The 19,780-nt window shown below is 39.2% G+C and overlaps 1 protein-coding gene across 2 annotated transcripts in view; it reads right to left on the reverse strand.

The window, feature by feature from the left end:
- Positions 1–7,772: 7,772 nt before the first annotated feature.
- NSL1 (NSL1 component of MIS12 kinetochore complex) overlaps positions 7,773–19,780 on the reverse strand; it is a 38,076-nt gene continuing 26,068 nt past the window's right edge. Inside the window, exons 5-6 of one of the 2 annotated variants that reach the window (XM_019918305.3) lie at positions 11,443–11,510; positions 7,773–9,312 (exon numbers count right to left, since the gene is read on the reverse strand). In XM_019918305.3, the coding sequence (XP_019773864.2) occupies positions 9,034–9,312; positions 11,443–11,510 (347 nt within the window). In that variant the 3' untranslated portion in view covers positions 7,773–9,033. Of the gene's footprint in view, positions 9,313–9,803; positions 10,045–11,442; positions 11,511–19,780 lie in introns of those variants that run through there. The other variant, XM_073803164.1, reaches the window with a different exon arrangement.

Raw genomic sequence — 19,780 nt, forward strand, 5'->3', positions numbered from 1 at the left:
CCCAGCCCCTGCCGCCACCAAAAAAAAAAAAAAAACCCAAACCTTAAAAAATAAAAAAAATTAAAATATGTTGCTTTAAACAATTTTATAATTCATTCTATTAATGGCCTTTCACTCGATTTTGCTGCACTGTAACATCATGGGTTGGTTTAAACAATTTTTTCAAATCATATTTAAAGGGAGATATGAAAGAGAAAAGGGGTTGTGTTGGGGGAAAAAATGATTTCTGAGAATTCTGAGGCTTTGATCTATGTATTAAATAGTGAAGGGAACCACAGGCTTATCTGCACATCTCGTAAGCCATTCGAGGAAATCTCTGGAGAGTGTGACACCTTCACAGATAACACGGAGTAAACTTGATCATGGTCCCTTTGATGCCACATCTTGTCTTGTTCCTCCTCTGTTTCCTCCCTCTCTGATCCGACAACAGCTGGGAGGCAGGAAGGGGGGTCCAGGGCAGAGCCCCCAGCAGATTAAGTCCTATATTTCAGGGAGGGCAAGCCTGGGAGTGTTGGAAGTCGGGGGTGGAGTGGCCACAGAGTCCATCACCCAGGCAGAGAGAACACAATATTGATTTATGTTTGTTTGGGGTTTTTTTAATTAATTAATTTTATTTATTTTTGGCTGCGTTGTGTCTTCGTTGCTGCGCGCGGGCTTTCTCTAGTTGTGGCGAGCGGGGGCTACTCCTCATTGCGGTGCCTGCAGGCTTCTCACTGCGGTGGTTTCTCCTGCTGTGGAGCGCAGGCTCTAGGCGCGCGGGCTCATTAGTTGTGGCACGTGGGCTTCGTTGCTCCGCGGCATATGGGATCTTCCCGGACCAGGGCTCGAACCCGTGTCCCCTGTATTGGCAGGCGGATTCTTAACCACTGTGCCACCAGGGAAGTCCCTTGATTTATGTTTTTGAACTTTGTTCCTTTTGAGTGTGAAAGACAAATGAAGCGAGGATTCGTTTAAGGAGTATTTCTGGAGAAGCAATCATTTGTTAAATCTGAAAAATTCCTTTAAAAGAGGAATTCTTGGATTGGTCTTATAACAAATGGAAATCGCAGAAAGTATTAAGATTTGCCAGTAAATTACAGGAATTTCTTAGTGCTACATCTTAAGTTTTCGAAACCAGACAAAACAATTGCTTGCAAGCAGCTAATTCCACATAAGTCTCAGAACACATGAGTTTTAACCTCATCTTCCCTCTGGGAGCCTGGAAACCTAGCAACAGTGCAAGTCCCATCCCCCCACCCCACTGCTGGCCCTTTCCTTCGGCTCCTTTTTGTCACCCCATTGAATTCCCAGCTGCCACTGATGTCTCCCGTGACCAATGGCAGATTGCTTGTGGGCAGGGTCTGTGCCTTGGTTTACACGTGTCTAATACCTCTTAGCACACTGAGTATTTGTAGAATAAAAGAAGGAGTGATTGTGAAAAATGATTTTGAAATGGTTTGGAATGTGATTGGGAAAGATGATAAGGCTCTGGAGCTGGGAGGTGTGGGATGGCACAGAGGTGTCCTACAAGTTGGTCAAATGTTATTACTCTACCCTGTCATTCCCTAATTTCCACACCCTCACAGGATCAGAAGTGGGCAGCAGACGTGACATATGTCAAGTATGACAAATCAGAGAGAATTCATACCCACACTTATTTGAACCTTCTTCCCACCACATTATTTTCAACAGGGAAGGAAATGAAGCAAGATATGCAGGTCAAAGCCTCCTCTCTTCTTTTTCCCACCTACACTTCTGGTGGAGATGCTCAGGTGTTAAATGCCTCAAAAGAAAAGGAGCTTCAAATGTAGGAACAAAGGAACTCTAACCTGGGAAAAGTCACTGAACCAGCTGGTGCTGCAAAGGGCAGGGATGGGGGGATCCAGGCGCTGTTGAGGTGATGCAGGCAGCAAGAGCCCTGAAGGGCGAGGGTAACCACTGGCTGCTTCAAGGAGGAACTAAACCTCAGAAGAGTCTGAAGGAACCAAAAGAATGAAACGCCCAAGTCTCAGATACTTACGGACTGGTGAAGGGGATTCCCATCCAGGCGACGCCAGGAGCAGAAATGGACAGAAAGCTCCAGTGCCATTGTGGCGGAAGATGTGGGCCACAGAGCCACATATGCAGGCAACAACGGAGGCCTTAAAACCCATGACTAGGTATGAGCTCAAAGGCATGGGAGACAGTCTCTGAAATGAAGCTAGTCAAGGTGATAATACAGTCGGCGTGAGCCTTCAACAGTCACAGGTATCGGCTGGAGCAGTAGACCCAGAGGAGTCAGCTTTTCTTACCTGGCTCTCCCAGGCCACCTAGTAGCTAAAGGAAAGGAGGGCCAGAGGGCAAATATATCTGCTGGCACCAGGGAGTCAGTCTGAGGGGTGTGTATGCCCTCCTCTGCTCTGACATCCTCAGGGCTACAGGGATTAGACTTCAATGGTAGTAGCCAGAAGACTCCAGAGTTCTCATTCAGGGAAGCTTCCCAGTGATTTGCCCTCAGGACTTTAAATCCCCCAGCCACGCACCTACTCCCCACTCCACTCCCCTGCCTCCCGCTAGGAAGACTGTCTTCTAAACTCAATTAATAAAGAATATGAATACCACAGGTCACTAATGCCTGAGATTGTGATATAGGGAAACTGAAAAGTTAGAAATTTGCAATATGAAATCATTCATTCATTCATTCAACTAATATTAGTGGAGAGCCCACGGGGTACAAACAACTTAGGGATACAGCAATGAATTATAGGAGGACTCTTCAACCCTGAAGCTTCAAATGAATATAGTATTAATTTCTCCAAATCCTTTCATATAAAATCTCCACTAACCTATTAGTGGTTCTCTAGAAAGATTTTTTTTTCTTCATTTTTGTACAGAGAGGCTTGATAATAGAATCTGTTTGCAAAACAAATGGTCAGGGAGCAGGGGGCAGGGGGTAACTCCAAAGAAACCAAAACGAACAGCTAAAAACAGTCTTATCTGAAATATACTGAGATAATGGAACTGAAACAGCTGAAAGAGCCTCTGGGGTACAATTTGTTTCTTAATTCTCAATGACAGGAAGAAGAGTCATTGAGAATTAAGACAATTCATATTCACTTGCATTTGTGTTATAGTTTTTAAATCATTTAAAAATCAAATCTATTTTCATGCAAGTATTATATGCACATAATTTAAAGAATCAAATCTATAAGGGTTATAACAAAAAATATCAGTCCCTTGGCCCACTTTTCCCACTTAGATTCATCCACAGTTAGCTACTTCCATTCTTTTAGCTGTGTTTTTCTGGCATTTACTGAATAATATCCATCTCCAGCTATCTCTTGAGTCGGCTATTTTAGACACTTTGCACTGACGAAGATTTCACTCCCAAACCTTCCCACTTCGTGGCTGATATTCAGATGGTCAGAGTTACAACCATATGGGTTGTTTCAGCACTGAAAAATGAACTTCTGTACTGGTTGGTACAGAAGCTTCCTCAGCATCCTATCCCTGTCACCCTGGCTGCTCCAGTTCCCATCCTGGGAAACCCTGGACTTCCCCAGGACCCAGCAGATAAGCGGGCATTCCAGATCCCCTGCTCCAGTGTTTTGACCACTGTCTGTTCTGAATGTCCAGTACTCATGCTGTACTCATTGTTAATTCCTAATCTTCTTGCCCTCCCAATATAACTGTCTTGATTTTTTATTGAGTTCAGATTTGGAGTATACATTATTATGCCTATATAAATATTATTCACTGTGGAGCCAACTATTACTACATTTCTTTTCTTGTGTAACTTTCTGCTTTTATTGTAGTGAATAATTGCCTGATATTTGATTTGTCTCTTTGAACATCTGAACACTATAAAATACCTCTTCTGTAAAATTTTCCATGTTGTCAGTTATATTTTCTCCTCCCAAAAATATCTCTTTTGGAGTCTGACATGTTCATATTCCAACCTGGTCTGACTGGACTCTTCTCGAGATCTGCTGAACAGTGTCCTGTGGACTTGAATTGGCTGCTATCTTGTAGCCTCTCTTTCCTAGATCCCATGGGTTTCTTCTTTGGTTTACCCTTTGTAGTGGTGCACATCCCCTAGAAGTGTCCCCAAACAGGATGCTTTGGAAGTAATTTTTTTCTTTTCTTTTCTTTTTTAAGATTTTCCATGTCTGGGAAAGGCTTTTAGCTAACCTCACACTTAATTGTTTGGCTGGGTATAGAGTCCTAGGTTGCCAATCACTTATACTGAGAATTTCCAGATTGTATTGCTCCAGGGACTTCTAGATTCAGGATTGTTATTTAGTGGTTTGATGCCATTCCAATTCCCTTTTCTTTATGATCTTTTTCCTCTCGCGGAAGCTTTTAGGAACTTCTCTTTATCTAACATTTCTCAGTTATGTGCCTTGGTGGGTGTGAGTTTGTTTTTTGTTTCTTGTCTTTTTTCATTCCTTGTATTGAATACTCAGCTTTCATCCTCTGGAGTCTTGGTATCTGGGAATGTTTCTTGTATTATTCTTATTTCTTCACTCTCTTTTTGAGATATACTTCACGTACCACACAATTCACCCACTTAAACTATACAGTTCAATGGGTTTTATCATTCCAGATGATTCCAAGTCTTATCATTCCAAGTCTTATCATTCCAGAGCAGAATTTCATTTTGCCCATTTTTTTGTACTGAGTTTCACCCTTCTCTCCAGAGCATCTGTACTTCAGTTTTTCAGAAAACAAATTCCTTTGGCGAAGATTAATTACTGACAGTGAGTGGAGGAGATAAGGACACAATCTCATTTTCAGGCTCCTCCATCTCATCTCAGCCTTTTGTGGTGGTGTAGTGTCCTCCATTCTTCCACTGTTCAGAGATTCTGGGGGAAAACTGGATTTCTCTTATCAGTGCATCTCTCTGCAGACACTTAGGATTGATCTTCCTCTGATCTGCTAAATCATTTCTCTTTCCTCCATATACTTTCCTTCTTCATATGCTAAGGTTTGGGGCAACGTATCTCCTGGTTTCATCAAAAGATGAGTGTGTTTCTCTTTCTTTTGCTATTTTGGGATAAATGCTACAAAAGGAGGAAAATGGATTCAATGGATTTCCACTTCCTTTTCCCTCATTTTCTGAAATTAATGGCTCCTCATCACCAATTCTAAGAAGTACAAAATTCTTAAGAGCTGATCCTGCTTCTTTCTTCGGGTTCACCTGTAGCAAGCCTCTTTAAACAAGACCCACATAGAGACACTTACCTGATGGTCCTCCAGTACACAACGCTCCGTCACAACCACCTGCTTTGTTAAATTCTCTCAGGCTGCCAGGAATCTTCCTCCCTGATTATTCGCCTAAAATATTCAAGACTGTTCAAATGTCACCTCCTCCACAAAGACTTCCATGACTTCTCACCAAAGTTCCCTCCACACACATTTATATAGCAGTTGCTGCACTGCACGATCATTGTTCACATGCTTGTTCTCCTCACTAGAATATGAGATTCTTGAAGACAAGTTTTATCCTATGGGTGTTTTCACTTCCTTTGTCAAACCAAGTAATAATAATGCTTATGGAATGCTTACTATGTATACTACGCACCAAGTACTAGTCTAAGGACTTTATATTATGAACTCATTTCCTTCCCATAATAACACTATAAGGTGGGTTTTATCATCACACCCATGTTACATATGAGAACACTGCAGTGCAGAGAGGTTAAGCAACTTGTCCAATTCTATCTAATAACAGGAGAGCAGAAATCTGAATGCAGATGATCTGGCTGAGAGACTATGCTCTGAACCTCTCTGACTTTTGAACTGAGTAGTGACTAACAGGAATCTGCTGAATGGATTAATGAATGAATGAAGGTGTGTAGGGAAAAACCAAGGCTTTCAATAGAAGTCAAACAAGCTCATTCTTAGAGATAGCTACATTCTGAAGCAAATTAAAAGTCTGATGTCATTGGCTTTGTTCTCTATGCAGCCCAAGCCATAAAGACCCAGAGAAAGAGGTCTAGGAAAAGATTTCTCTTATCTAGTGTTATGGACTAAATGTTTGCCTCCCCTCAAAATCCATAGGTTGAAGCCCTAACCCTGCCCCCACCCTGCCCCCAGTGTGGCTGTATTTGGAGTTGGGGCCTCTAAGGAAGTAATTAAGGTCAAATGAGGTTATATGGGTGCAACCATGATCTAATAAGATTAACGTCCTTATAAGAAAAGACACCAACATCCCCCAACCCCCAATGCATGCACGATGGAAGAGAAACCTCACCAGAAACCGAATTTGCCTTGATCATGGACTTCAAGCCTCCAGAACTGTGAGACATTAAATTTCTGTTGTTTAGGCCACCCAGTCTGTGGTATTTTGTTATAGCAACTCAAACCAACTAATACAGTTTCTAATGTCTGAAGTTTGGAAAACACAGATATTCCTTCAGTGTTTTCAGAAACCAGCTGCTTTAACAGTGTTCTCTCTCCAGTGGAACTGGATTTAAACTTCCCGTGTTGTGTTTTTTTGTTTGTTTGGCTTTGGTTTTTGTTGAAAGGAAATTTTAAGACTCCATCCAATCCAGCCTTCTTTTTACCATAGGTAGGTCAATATTTGATTTTCTGTTCCTTCCTTGACTTTCTATTCCTTCCTTATATTCCCTGCAACTATAAACTTTCTGGACTTTTATCACCTTAGCTTAGCTTAGTTCTTGGTCTATGCAGAAACTCAATTTCTCTTCTTAAAAATGTATATTATCAATATTATTACTGATATCAGCCATCTTTATCTTAGTTAATAATGCTAATATATTTTCTTTCCTAATGGTATTTCATTTGTAACTCTGCTATAACTGTGGAGTGAAAGTTGGGGCTCTCTGAAAGATTTCAAGTTTCAGGGACTTCCCTGGCAGTCCAGTGGTTAAGACTTTGTGCTTCTAATGCAGGGGGTGTGGGTTCGATTCCCACCCCTCCCAAAAAAAAGTTTCAGCTGCCTGTCTGAGCACTTTAAAAACAACAATACTTTTTTTTAATTACAAAAATTTCCAGACCCAGGAGTAGAAAGATTAGAGCCTCACACAGATCCAACATTATCAAGATTTTTGTCACACTTGCTTAATCTATTCCTTTTCCTTTTTTTTCTTTGCTGACATATTTCAGAACAAATCTAAGACATCAAGTCATTAAACTCTATGTATCTCAATATGAATCTCTTAAAAAAGGGAGACATTTTCTTATGTAAACACATTGTAATTATCTAATCTAGGAGAATTAACAATAATTCTTTTGTCTGCATGCTTCTGAAGTGAAACTACTCATACAGAATTCTGTACTATGAAAAAGTTAGCACTGCATTTGTATAGCAATATTCTGTAGACTAAAAACAGTTTTAAAGTGAAATTTAGTATGTTCTGAAATGCAAGGTGCTGATCTACCATCTAACTAAAGCTGAGCTCAAGAAGGCCTGAGACAACTCTTAAAAACACACAGGGGCTTCCCTGGTGGCTCAGAATCTGCCTGCCAATGCAGGGGACACGGGTTTGAGCCCTGGTCGGGGAAGATCCCACATACCGTGGAGCAACTAAGCCTGTGCGGCACAACTACTGAGCCTGCGCTCTACAGCCTGCGACCCACAACTACTGAAGCCCGCGAGCCACAACTACTGAAGCCCACATGCCTAGAGCCTGTGCTCCACAAGAGAAGCCACCACAATGAGAAGCCCGCGCACCACAACGAAGAGTAGCCCTCACTCGCCGCAACTAGAGAAAGTCTGCACGCAGCAACGAAGACCCAATGCAGCCAAAAATAAATAAGTTAATTAAAAAAAAATACACAGTATAAGGTTGAAGTCTTTGTACATTATTTTAATAAAAAACACACTGCTGTGTACGAACATACAGATCTCAAGTTGTAACATTCAAATACAGAATGCGATGAAGTAGCTTTGTAAGTTTTCTTCACTGAGACAGATTTTCTGTCACATTTAGACTTTTATGATTATTAAGACATAATGAACAAGAGAAGTACGGATTTTCCAGCCTCATGATTAGTAAATTCCTCTGCAAAGGAATGAAGGTATTCAGTCATTAATAGGGAAACAGCTGGCAAATTAGATGACACTGCCTACAATGTATTAATGTAAGAGACACAATAAGAGATAAGAAACTGCAGTTAATGTTAGAAGTATAGGCAATATAGCTTTCTCAGACTTCTACCAATGATTATATACTTGATATATAAACATTCTTAAATGTAAAATAGTTCAGTATGATTGCATCTATATTTGTTCCACAATGACAATTTGTTTAATGTATTAATCTGATATATATTTTTGACCTGGAGTCATTTACAAAGAAATAATGAGAAATCCTGAAAAGAAACTTATTAGTTCCAAGTCAAATTATGTTTAAAAGTTAAGAGATCTATGGAAAACAAAAGTGTGGGTAAGAAACATTGGCTACATGCCAATTTTTATTTCTAACAGAAATTTTTACACATAATAATCATCTTCACAAAATAATCATCTTCTTTACCTTACAAAACAAAACCAAAAAATCCTAAAATTAATCCCACAAATCCAAATTAGCGGAACTTAGAGTAACAAAGTCAGAGCCAGTCTTGTCACCTGCACGCTAATTTGATAAATCAAACTGCTTTGCAGGGGTGGGGGAGGACTGCATCTGCTCCTGTGCAGAACTGATGATGACTTTCAGTCCTTAAATAATGACAACTGTCACACAGCTCTTTTTTAAAAAGAAATATGTATATCCAGGAAACCCAATGGAATATGTTACTTCTGAAATTCCATAAAAGCTATAAGGCAGCCAAGCGTTGATGGTATTCAAGGACAGTAAAAGTTTGCACTCTTAATGACCATTGACAGGCTTTGTGCCAATATTCAAACAATACGCTTTTCACTGACTATCAATGCAAAGGTGAGGAAAGAAATACAATATTACATCATACCCCAGCACAGAGCTACTATATTTGTGTAAAAGAATCACTACTTATCTGTTGTTTTAAATGAAGTCCCGTCCAGGCATTAAGCTGGAATCTAAATGTTGATAGTGCCTAATCTCAACTCCCAAGATAAACAACAAGAGTTTAGGTGTCAAGACTGATCCTCTTTGGCCGCAGTGGATACCATTTTCTCTGGGGGCAGTCTTTAGTTCGCTTTCTTCTCAGTACCAAGTCAGTGTCTTTCCTAGCAGAACTCTCTGCTGGTGTGGTTTCTATTTGTGCTATAAAGCTCTCAGGTTTAACATCTGGTTTTCTACAACAACCGGAAAACACTTCTTGGTGGACTCTCTGCAGCTGGATAACAGGCTGCATCTTTAAAACTTGGGAAAATCCATCTCCTTGTTCAATTAATGCAGGCAAGGACTTAAAAAACAAACAACAGTAATACTTAACATTAATCTCAGGTTGAAACGCAAACACACAGAGATAGACACAACACTTGAGTATTTTAACTCTTCAGATCAAGGCTTTTTCTAAAACCTAATTTTTTAGGTCATAGATATTCAACTTTACCTTAAAATACCAGTTTTAGCTGAGGAATTTTAACAAAAAGCTAAAACTAAAAAGATATGTTCTGTTCCTATAATGCCTGGTAGTAAAATAAAACTCTGGCAAAACAGGAGGTAACAGAATTTCAGAGTTTAAAATTTAGTGTCTGAAATTCCATATTTTACGATAGTAAGTATTTTAGAAATCTTAATTATCAAGAGCAGGGATCAGCACATTTTTTCTGTAAAGGGCCATACAGTAAACATTTTAGGCTCTGAGGGCCTTTACATCTCTGTCGCAATTATTCAACTTTCCTGTTGTAATGTAAAGAAGCCATAGACAATAAGTAAACGAATGTACATGGCTGTCTTCCAAAATAGTTTTATTTACAAAAACAGGTGGCAGGCTGGATTTTACCCTGTCCCACCACAGTTTGTCAACTCCTGATTAAGAACATGTTATGAGGGCTTTCCTGGTGGCGCAGTGGTTGAGAGTCCGCCTGCCGATGCAGGGGACACGGGTTCGTGCCCTGGGCCGAGAAGATCCCACATGCCACGGAGCGGCTGGGCCCGTGAGCCATGGCCGCTGGGCCTGCGCGTCCGGAGCCTGTGCTCCGCAACGGGAGAGGCCACAACAGTGAGAGGCCCGCATACCGCAAAAAAAAAAAAAAAAAAAAAAACATGTTATGAGAGAAGTGAGAAGTGTGAGTACCAGAAAATCATGGCATCAGTACAAACCACAAAAGAGTGTTACAGAAGATGATCAAAACAGAGGAGATTCTGAAGGAGTTTTAAAATAATTTTCCTGTACTAGAAATCTAAATATTTTCTGTTTGGGCAAAATAAATGTCAATAATATAAACAATTTATGATAATAATATTAAACTCCAAGTTGGATATACAGTTGATGGAAGAAATTTTCACATATTGAGGTATGGGGAAATCACTCTGGCTTATACATGATTTAGGCTGAACTTTATGCTAACTGAAACAGCCTGTCTTGTGGCCTGTCAAACATACATTGTACATCTGCTTTCATCGTTAAAGAAAAGAATTTGTTCATCATCCACTTACATAAAGGGTTAAGCTGCAACCCACTGCAGCCACCCAAGACAGTGAGCCCTCAGGGGAATTCAGGCATTCTGTGCTTTGGATGTATAGGCTTCTAGATAGTTAAGATGCATATTTAAGGATGAATTTCAACGACCCCAGATTCTTGCATCTTCCCATACACAGAAAAAATCCTAAATTCATTAACTTGAGATGTCTGTTCTTTGTGGTTAGCAGTAATCTTTTACCAAGCTGTAACCTTGACCACATTTTTTCCAGCCAAAAAAATTCATATATCTTCTCTCCTCCCCTACCCCTTCGGAGCAGTCCCAGCAGAGCTACTGAGAAGCTGTTTCCTGGGCTATAGTCCTCAGTTTGGCTCTAATAAAACTCTTCTTCTATTCTTATTGTATATTGTTTATTGATTATTTGCATCAACACAGAATAATATAGTGGCTGAGAGTACAGGCTCTGGAGCTAAACATCTAGGGTTTAAATCCTGGCACAATTACTTATTTGGGCAATCTACTTAGCCCCTCTGTGCCTTGGTTTCCTTATCTGTAAAACAGTAGCAGTACCTATCTCAGAGGGTTAGTGTAAGGATTAAATGAGGAAATATAATACATGTAAAGCAGTTAGATGGTGCCTAATCCAGACTAAATGCTGGCTAAATGTTAACTGGTATTATCATCCAAAATTGTGTGATGGATTGCTAACTCTCAGAACTCAAAAATATAACCAACCTTTAAAGAAGCCAGGTATAATACTGGCACATAGTAGGTGTCTAATAAATGGTAATTATTCTGAATGTTACCGTCAATTAATAATTCATTAAAGATCTATTTAAAAGACTACTGAGAATTCCTGTTACAACAGACTAAAACACCTAAGAATGCTAAAAGCAAACACCTAGCCACACATGTTATTCACTTATAATTTAGTATGTAGCTTTTACCTTCATGGCTTCACTGATCTCTTTAGCTATTTTTTCTCCTCTGCATTTCAAATTTTCCATACGAGGGGCTGCAAAGAAACCGTCAAACAGTATTTTAGGCTTTTTATCTAATACGAAGTCATAAAAGACATGCAGATGCTATCTGGACGACAGTCTGTTAGAATTATTCACCTTGGCTCAATCTTTCTTAGAATACTTTGTAATCTATTTAAAACAAGTGTCCTATTAAGTTTATCCAGATAAATAAAAAGACCGTGAAAATATTAGAATAGCAGAGAAAAACTTATGGTTATAAGTATAAAATGATAGACAGGGATGTGCCTGGTGGCACAGTGGTTAAGAATGTGCCTGGCACGGGTTTGAACCCTGGTCTGGGAAGATCCCACATGCCGTGGAGCAACTGAGCCCGTGCGCTACAACTACTGAGGCTGCGCTCTAGAGCCCACGAGCCACAACTACTGAACTCGGGCTCGAACCCATGTCCCCTGCATTGGCAGGCAGATTCTTAACCACTGCGCCACCAGGGAAGCCCCACTCAATGCTTTTCTGATTCCTAATACATTTTCTTTTCTTCCAATCTGTGTTACAAATGTTCATGCCTACTTCATAACAGAACTGCATATTTAATGATACCTCTGTATAAAAATCCTAATAAAACTCCAAGTGAAACTGGAGATAAGAAAAATCATTCCATTATGAAATCATCTACAAATTAGTTTTTTCTGGTTTTTTTTGTTTGTTTTTTTGTGGTACGCGGGCCTCTCACTGTTGTGGCCTCTCCCGTTGCGGAGCACAGGCTCCGGACGTGCAGGCCCAGCGGCCATGGCCCACGGGCCCAGCCGCTCCGCGGCATGTGGGATCTTCACGGACCAGGGCATGAACCCGTGTCCCCTGCATCGGCAGGCGGACTCTCAACCACTGCGCCACCAGGGAAGCCCCTACAAATTAGTTTTTAGAAGAGTAGTTCTCACTAGAAATTTCTTAAAGTCTAAGCAAGTATATAACTATGTTAGGAAGGCCACAGTTTTACTGACTTCAACAGATTGGCAAATAAGCCAAGCAAAGAATTTCTTTCATAGCTGCTCTTTTTCTTTTCTGACTTTTCTTGGCTCAAAAAAGTGAGAACACATTTAGAATAAAGAAAATGAATAGCAAAGGCAACTGAGAGATGCCGGAGAGGGTGTGGAGAAAAGGGAACCCTCTTGCACTGTTGGTGGGAATGTAAATTGATTACAGCCACTATGGAGAACAGTATGGAGGTTCCTTAAAAAAATAGAACTACCATATGACCCAGTAATCCCACTCCTAGGCATAAACCCTGAGAAAACCATAATTCAAAAAGACACATGCACCCCAATGTTCATAGCAGCACTACTGATAATAGCCAGGTCACGGAAGCAACCTAAATGTCCATCGAAAGATGAATGGATAAAGAAGACGCAGTACACATATACAATGGAATGTTACTCAGCCTTAAAAAGGAACGAAATTGGGTCATTTGTAGAGACGTGGATGGACCTAGAGGCTGTCATACAGAGTGAAGTAAGTCAGAAAGAGAAAAACAAATATCTTTTATTAACGCATATATGTGGAATCTGGTATAGATGATCTTATTTGCAAAGCAGAAACAGAGACACAGATGTAGAGAACAAACATGGATATCAAGGGGGAAGGGGCAGGGTGGGATGAACTGGGAGATTGGGACTGACATACACTATTGATACTATGTATAAAATAGATAACTAATGAGAACCTACTGTATAGCACAGGGAACTCTACTCAATGCTCTGTGGTGACCTAAATGGGAAGGAAATCCAAAAAAGAGGGAATACATGTATATGTATAGCTGATTCACTTTGCTGTACAGTAAAAACACAACATTGTAAAGGAACTATACTCCAATAAAAATTAATTAAAAAAAAAAAAGGAACTGAGAGAATGGGGCCTTAAAGGAGAAAGGCAAAGGCAAAGGCAACATCATAGCCTTAGAAAAAGGGTTCTTGACCTTTTTTAGTTCCCAGAGGTTTCTTTGGCAATTTGGAGAAGGCTATGGACCCCTTCTCAGAATATTTTTTAATGTATTTATTTTTTAAATTGAGGTATAATGTACATACAGTTAAATGCAGAACTTAAGTTTAGCATTCAACCACCTTTGACAAATGTACACCAAAGACATGGGACATTTCCATCACTCCAGGAAGTTTTCTTGTGCCCCTTTCCCAATCTTCTATACAAGAAGCAACCACTCATCTGATTTCTATCATTATACGTCAGTTTTGCTTACTCTAGAATTTCAGAACAATGTTTTAAAATATAATTTAAAAATATAATTACTTAAAAATTGTAATAGGTAATACAGGTACTTCTTTATAATGATTTAAACAAAAAGATCGAGCGGCAGGTCTAATTACCATAATAAGAAAATAATGAGTATAAACAATATTGCGAGGTGTCTGCAACAACAGAAACTGAAAATATCTGTGGCTTCCAGTAGCAAAAAAAAAAAAAATTACAGGTACTGCTAATACTACCACCATTACCTGCATTCAAAATTGAAGGAAATGCTAAATTTCAGTTTGAGGTTAATAAGAATAACACTGTAATTTTTTTCCTCTCCAAGTTCACAGCCTCCTATATTCTCAGGACCCTTGCCTTAAAATAGTATGCTGATTTAATTTCAATTCTTTTACGATTTGGGGAGATTCCCCCAAGAGCACTCAGGCAATTATTAAATTTTCCCCTGGGTATGGCAAATAAATGATCCAACCTTCAGTACTCTTGTAGCAATCTGTCTTCCAGCCAGGCCCACATTCTCTCCTCATCAAACTTGCACACCTGTGTGGAGCTGCCCATTCTTCTAACATTTATTATGTACTTTCCATGGACAAATACCAGTAGTTAGGTATTCAGAGTAAGGAAAAATGGTCTCTGCCCCTCAAGGAACTTTCAGTTTAAAAGAGACACATGGAGGGCTTCCCTGATGGCGCAGTGGTTGGGGGTCCGCCTGCCGATGCAGGGGGCGCGGGTTCGTGCCCCAGTCCGGGAGGATTCCACGTGCCGTGGAGCGGCTGGGCCCGTGAGACACAGCCAGTGGGCCTGGGCGTCTGAAGCCTGTGCTCCGCAGCGGGAGGTGCCAGAACAGTGAGGGACCCACGTGCCGCAAAAAAATAATAATAATAATTCCCTACATTAAAACATGAGAAAGTGTAAGATTAAATCCAACAGAAAACATATCTCCTACTTTGAAATTCCACCATAATTCAAATTACATTCAGTATATACATCCACTCAAAAAGAATTCAGAGATCACACTGTTGAAAGGCAGTGGGCAATAGAGAATGGATAAGACAAAAACAGAAATATGAGAAACTACAGAGAAGATATGTGGTTGACCTTTGTGGATAGATTCAGAGTAAGAGTAAAGAAAAGCAATCTAAAACTCGAATTAAAAATTTAATATTCACATAATTTCTTATCACTGTACAAAAATAGTTTTTAATATTTAATGTGGCAATAATAGGAAGTATTTAAAAATCATTTTTATAATAAAAAATGAGATTCCTATACTTCGTGTGCTTCTATTAATTCAGTAACATTTGGTTCTATTAAAAGGACTCTCAAATCTTCTATTACATATTTCCCATTAGCTTTGTTCTACACACAACGCTCTAAGTAATTCATCATCTTTTGAAAAAAGGGAGTATGAAAGTTGTAACTGGATCTAAAACATTTCATAATTAGACTGATAAAATGTAACTGGTTGCAAAGAGTTGTTTCTTTTTAGTTCAATTTACCTTTCCTGCACATGTAAACTAACAGAGATAGAAAGAATATTTGAAGAAATATGATGATGATAGCAGAGGGCGGAACACTCCCAAACTCGTTCTACGAGGCCACCATCACCCTGATACCAAAACCAGACAAAGATGTCACAAAGAAAGAAAACTACAGGCCAATATCACTGATGAACATAGATGCAAAACTCCTCAACAAAATACTAGCAAACAGAATCCAACAGCACATTAAAAGGATCATACACCATGATCAAGTGGGGTTTAACCCAGGAATGCAAGGATTTTTCAATATACGCAAATCAATCAATGTGATACACCATATTAACAAACTGAAAGATAAAAACTATATGATCACCTCAAAAGATGCAGAGAAAGCTTTTGACAAAATTCAACACCCATTTATGATAAAAACCCTCCAGAAAGTAGGCATAGAGGGAACTTGCCTCAACATAATAAAGGCCATATATGACAAACCCACAACCAACATAGTTCCCAATGGTGAAAAACTGAAACCATTTCCTCTAAGATCAGAAACAAGACAAGGCTGTCCACTCTCACCACTATTATTCAACATAGTTTTGGAAGTTTTAGCCACAGCAATCAGAGAAGAAAAAGAAACAACAGGAATCCAAATTGGAAAAGAAGAAGTAAAGCTGTCAGTGTTTGCAGATGACATGATACTATACATAGAAAATCCTAAAGATGTTACCAGAAAATTACTAGAGCTAATCAATGAATTTGGTAAAGTAGCAGGACACAAAATTAATGCACAGAAATCTCTTGCATTCCTATACACTAATGATGAAAAATGTGAAAGAGAAATTAAGGAAACACTCCCATTTACCATTGCAACAAAAAGAATAAAATACCTAGGAATAAACCTACCTAATGAGACAAAAGACCTGTATGCAGAAAACTATAAGACACTGATGAAAGAAATTAAACATGATACAAATAGATGGAGAGATATAGCATGTTCTTGGATTGGAAGAATCAACATTGTGAAAATGACTATACTACCCAAAGCAATCTACAGATTCAATGCAATCCCTATCAAACTGCCACTGGCATTTTTCACAGAACTAGAACAAAAAATTTCAGAATTTGTATGGAAACACAAAAGACCCCAAATAGCCAAAGCAATCTTGAGGGAAAAAAACAGAGTTGGAGGAATCAAGCTACCTGACTTCGAACTATACTACAAAGCTACAGTAATCAAGACAGTATGGTACTGGCACAAAAACAGAAATATAGATCAATGGAACAGGATAGAAAGCCCAGAGATAAACCCACACACATATGGTCACCTTATCTTTTATAAAGGAGGCAAGAATATAGAGTGGAGAAAAGACAGCCTCTTCAATAAGTGGTGCTGGGACAACTGGACGTGTACATGTAAAAGAATGAAATTAGAACACTCCCTAACACCATACACAAAAAGAAACTCAAAATGGATTAAAGACCTAAATGTAAGGCCAGACACTATCAAACTCTTAGAGCAAAACATAGGCAGAACACTCTATGACATAAATCACAGCAAGATCCTTTTTGACCCACCTCCTAGAGGAATGGAAATAAAAACAAAAATAAACAAATGGGACCTAATGGAACCTAAAAGCTTTTGCACAGCAAAGGAAACCATAAGTAAGACAAAAAGACCACCCTCAGAATGAGAAAAAATACTTGCAAATGAAACAACTGACAAAGGATTAATCTCCAAAATTTACAAGCAGCTCATGAAGCTCAATATCAAAAAAACAACGCAATCCAAAAATGGGCAGAAGACCTAAATAGACATTTCTCCAAAGAAGATATACAGATTGCCAACAAACACGTGAAAGAATCCTCAACATCATTAATCATTAGAGAAATGCAAATCAAAACTACAATGAGATATTATCTCACACCGGTCAGAATGGCCATCATCAAAAAATCTACAAACAATAAATGCTGGAGACGGTGTGGAGAAAACAGAACCCCCCTGCACTGCTGGTGGGAATTTAAATTGATATAGCCACTATGGAGAACAGTCTGGAGGTTCCTTAAAAAACTAAAAATAGAACTACCATACAACCCAGCAATCCCACTACTGGGCCTATACCCTGAGAAAACCATAATTCAAAAAGAGTCATGTACCACAATGTTCATTGCAGCTCTATTTACAATAGCCAGGACATGTCAGCAACCTAAGTGTCCATCAACAGATGAATGGATAAAGAAGATGTGGCACATATATACAATGGAATATTACTCAGCCATAAAAAGAAACGAAATTGAGTTATTTGTAGTGAGGTGGATGGACCTAGAGTCTGTCATAGAGTGAAGTAAGACAGAAAGAGAAAAATAAATACCATATGCTAACATATGCTAATACATATGGAATCTAAAAAAAAAAAAAAAGTCATATAGAACCTAGGGGCAAATGGGAATAAAGATGTAGACCTACTAGAGAATGGACTTGAGGATACGAGGAGGGGGAAGGGTAAGCTGGGACAAAGTGAGAGAGTGGCATGGACATATATACACTACCAAATGTAATATAGATAGCTAGTGGGAAGCAGCCGCAAAGCACAGGGAGATCAGCTCGGTGCTTTGTGACCACCTAGAGAGGTGGGATAGGGAGGGTGGGAGGGAGGGAGTCGCAAGAGGGAAGAGATATGGAGATATATGTATAACTGATTCACTTTGTTATAAAGCAGAAACTAACACACCATTGTAAAGCAATTATACTCCATAAAGATGTTAAAAAAATAAAATAAAACAATGGGTCCAAACTGCTGAAATGTATTAAATAGGATAGTTTCCTGATGTTTCCAGATTTTTTGGACACTTTGACTGAATTTATTGTACACATGAAAATATAACGGGCACATTATTTGAAAATGTAACATACTTTTTAAAAATAAGTTTATCCTATGTTTCCCAACTATGCAGACACTCTATCTAGATCCAGGTGGCAGTTGCATGTCTTAATGTGTACGTGTGTTTACCAATTCATCAAGCTGTGCACTGTATATTATAGCTCAGTATATACAAACATACACACAATAATGAACAGAATCTTTTTTTAACATTTACTCTAGAAAGTTCTTACTTTTATGTATAGAGTAAGGCAATCATTTCCTTCTTCATTGCTATTGCATGAATCTATCATCCAAGGGATTCTTAACTTTTTTTATAAACATATGCTACTTAAAAAAATGTTTCTTCTATAAACCCACAATGATGGACAGTAGCTGTTTTCCATCTGTTGCACAAGCAAAGACAACGTAAAAAGCGCCAAGTAGTTTGGGTTTGTGCGTAAAATGGAGTTTAGGTCCCAGGCTTGAATAACTATGAACAGATTTTCACACATGAATGTTTGGTGGAACATTCTAAAGTTGTGCTGCACTTATAAGACATTTAGTATTCCTGGCTCCTGACTACAAAATGCCAGCTTGTACCCTCCCATTACTGTGGTAACAGAAAACTTCCCCCCACTTTTTCAAAGGGCCGCTAGGGGGCAGTACTGCCTCCAGTGAGAACCATGGTGTTCTTTTCCACCTTTCAGAATTTCCCTGGGAACAAGAACCTCATTCTCTTAATCTTGGACGGTCTAGTGCTGAACACAGTGCCTGACATGTAGAGTAGGTGCTTAATAAGTATGACAGACCAAGGCTATGATAAAGTATTCTATGGAGGCACAAAGGGAGGTGAGGTCAATCCAACAGGGGAATTGAAAGGAGAGTAAAAACTACATAGATGTTGTAAGAGAGTTGCCTAGCCTAAGAGGACTTGGATGGCTGGGGGTGAGTGGGAATAGGAGGTGGGTGGTAGAGGATGTGCTATACCAAAACAAGGGAATAAATCAAGAAAGAAGAAAACACAGGAACCAGGAAACATGATCCAAAACAGAGAAGAAGTAAAGGAAATTCCCAGGATGATGAGGAAAGGAACAGACAGGATGAAAGCTTTGCAGCAGGCCTAGAGAGCAAACAGTCCAGATTATACTAGGAAGACAAAAGACTCCCAGAGGAATACCTCCAAGAAAAAAGGAAAGGGTTTTAAAATGGATTTGATGGATAACCATTTGATGGAAGTGTTTACTATACTGAGAGGAATTTTACAGTTCTATTGAAGTGTTTGGGAAAGAATTAGTGAAAGACACAACAGCAAACAAAGCAAACAGAAAAATAAAGCATTCTGAAGGGGGATGGGAAGATGTTCAAGAAAGAAAATATACTCATAGTATGATTACCTGGCTCATTTGAAGAACATTTAACATAACAATATCAATGCTAAATACCAGTGATTATTTCTGACAAAAATGAGAGATTACAAGTAAAGCTGATGTGTGTAGATTATTCTTTTGAGAAACCTGGCTATGAAAAGGAGGAGAGTTCAGGGAAAAGAAACACAATGGCATGAAAGCTTTCCCTACTTGATCCTACGACAGCCCATTTCTGGTATTATGGGCTGTCATACATTGCCAATCAATCTTATGTAATAACTTTAGCAACTCTGTGAGGCAAGCAGATTTCATCAGCCTCCTTTTATATATAGGG

This window comes from Tursiops truncatus, chromosome 1 (assembly GCF_011762595.2).
Source record: "Tursiops truncatus isolate mTurTru1 chromosome 1, mTurTru1.mat.Y, whole genome shotgun sequence".
NCBI lineage: Eukaryota > Metazoa > Chordata > Mammalia > Artiodactyla > Delphinidae > Tursiops > Tursiops truncatus.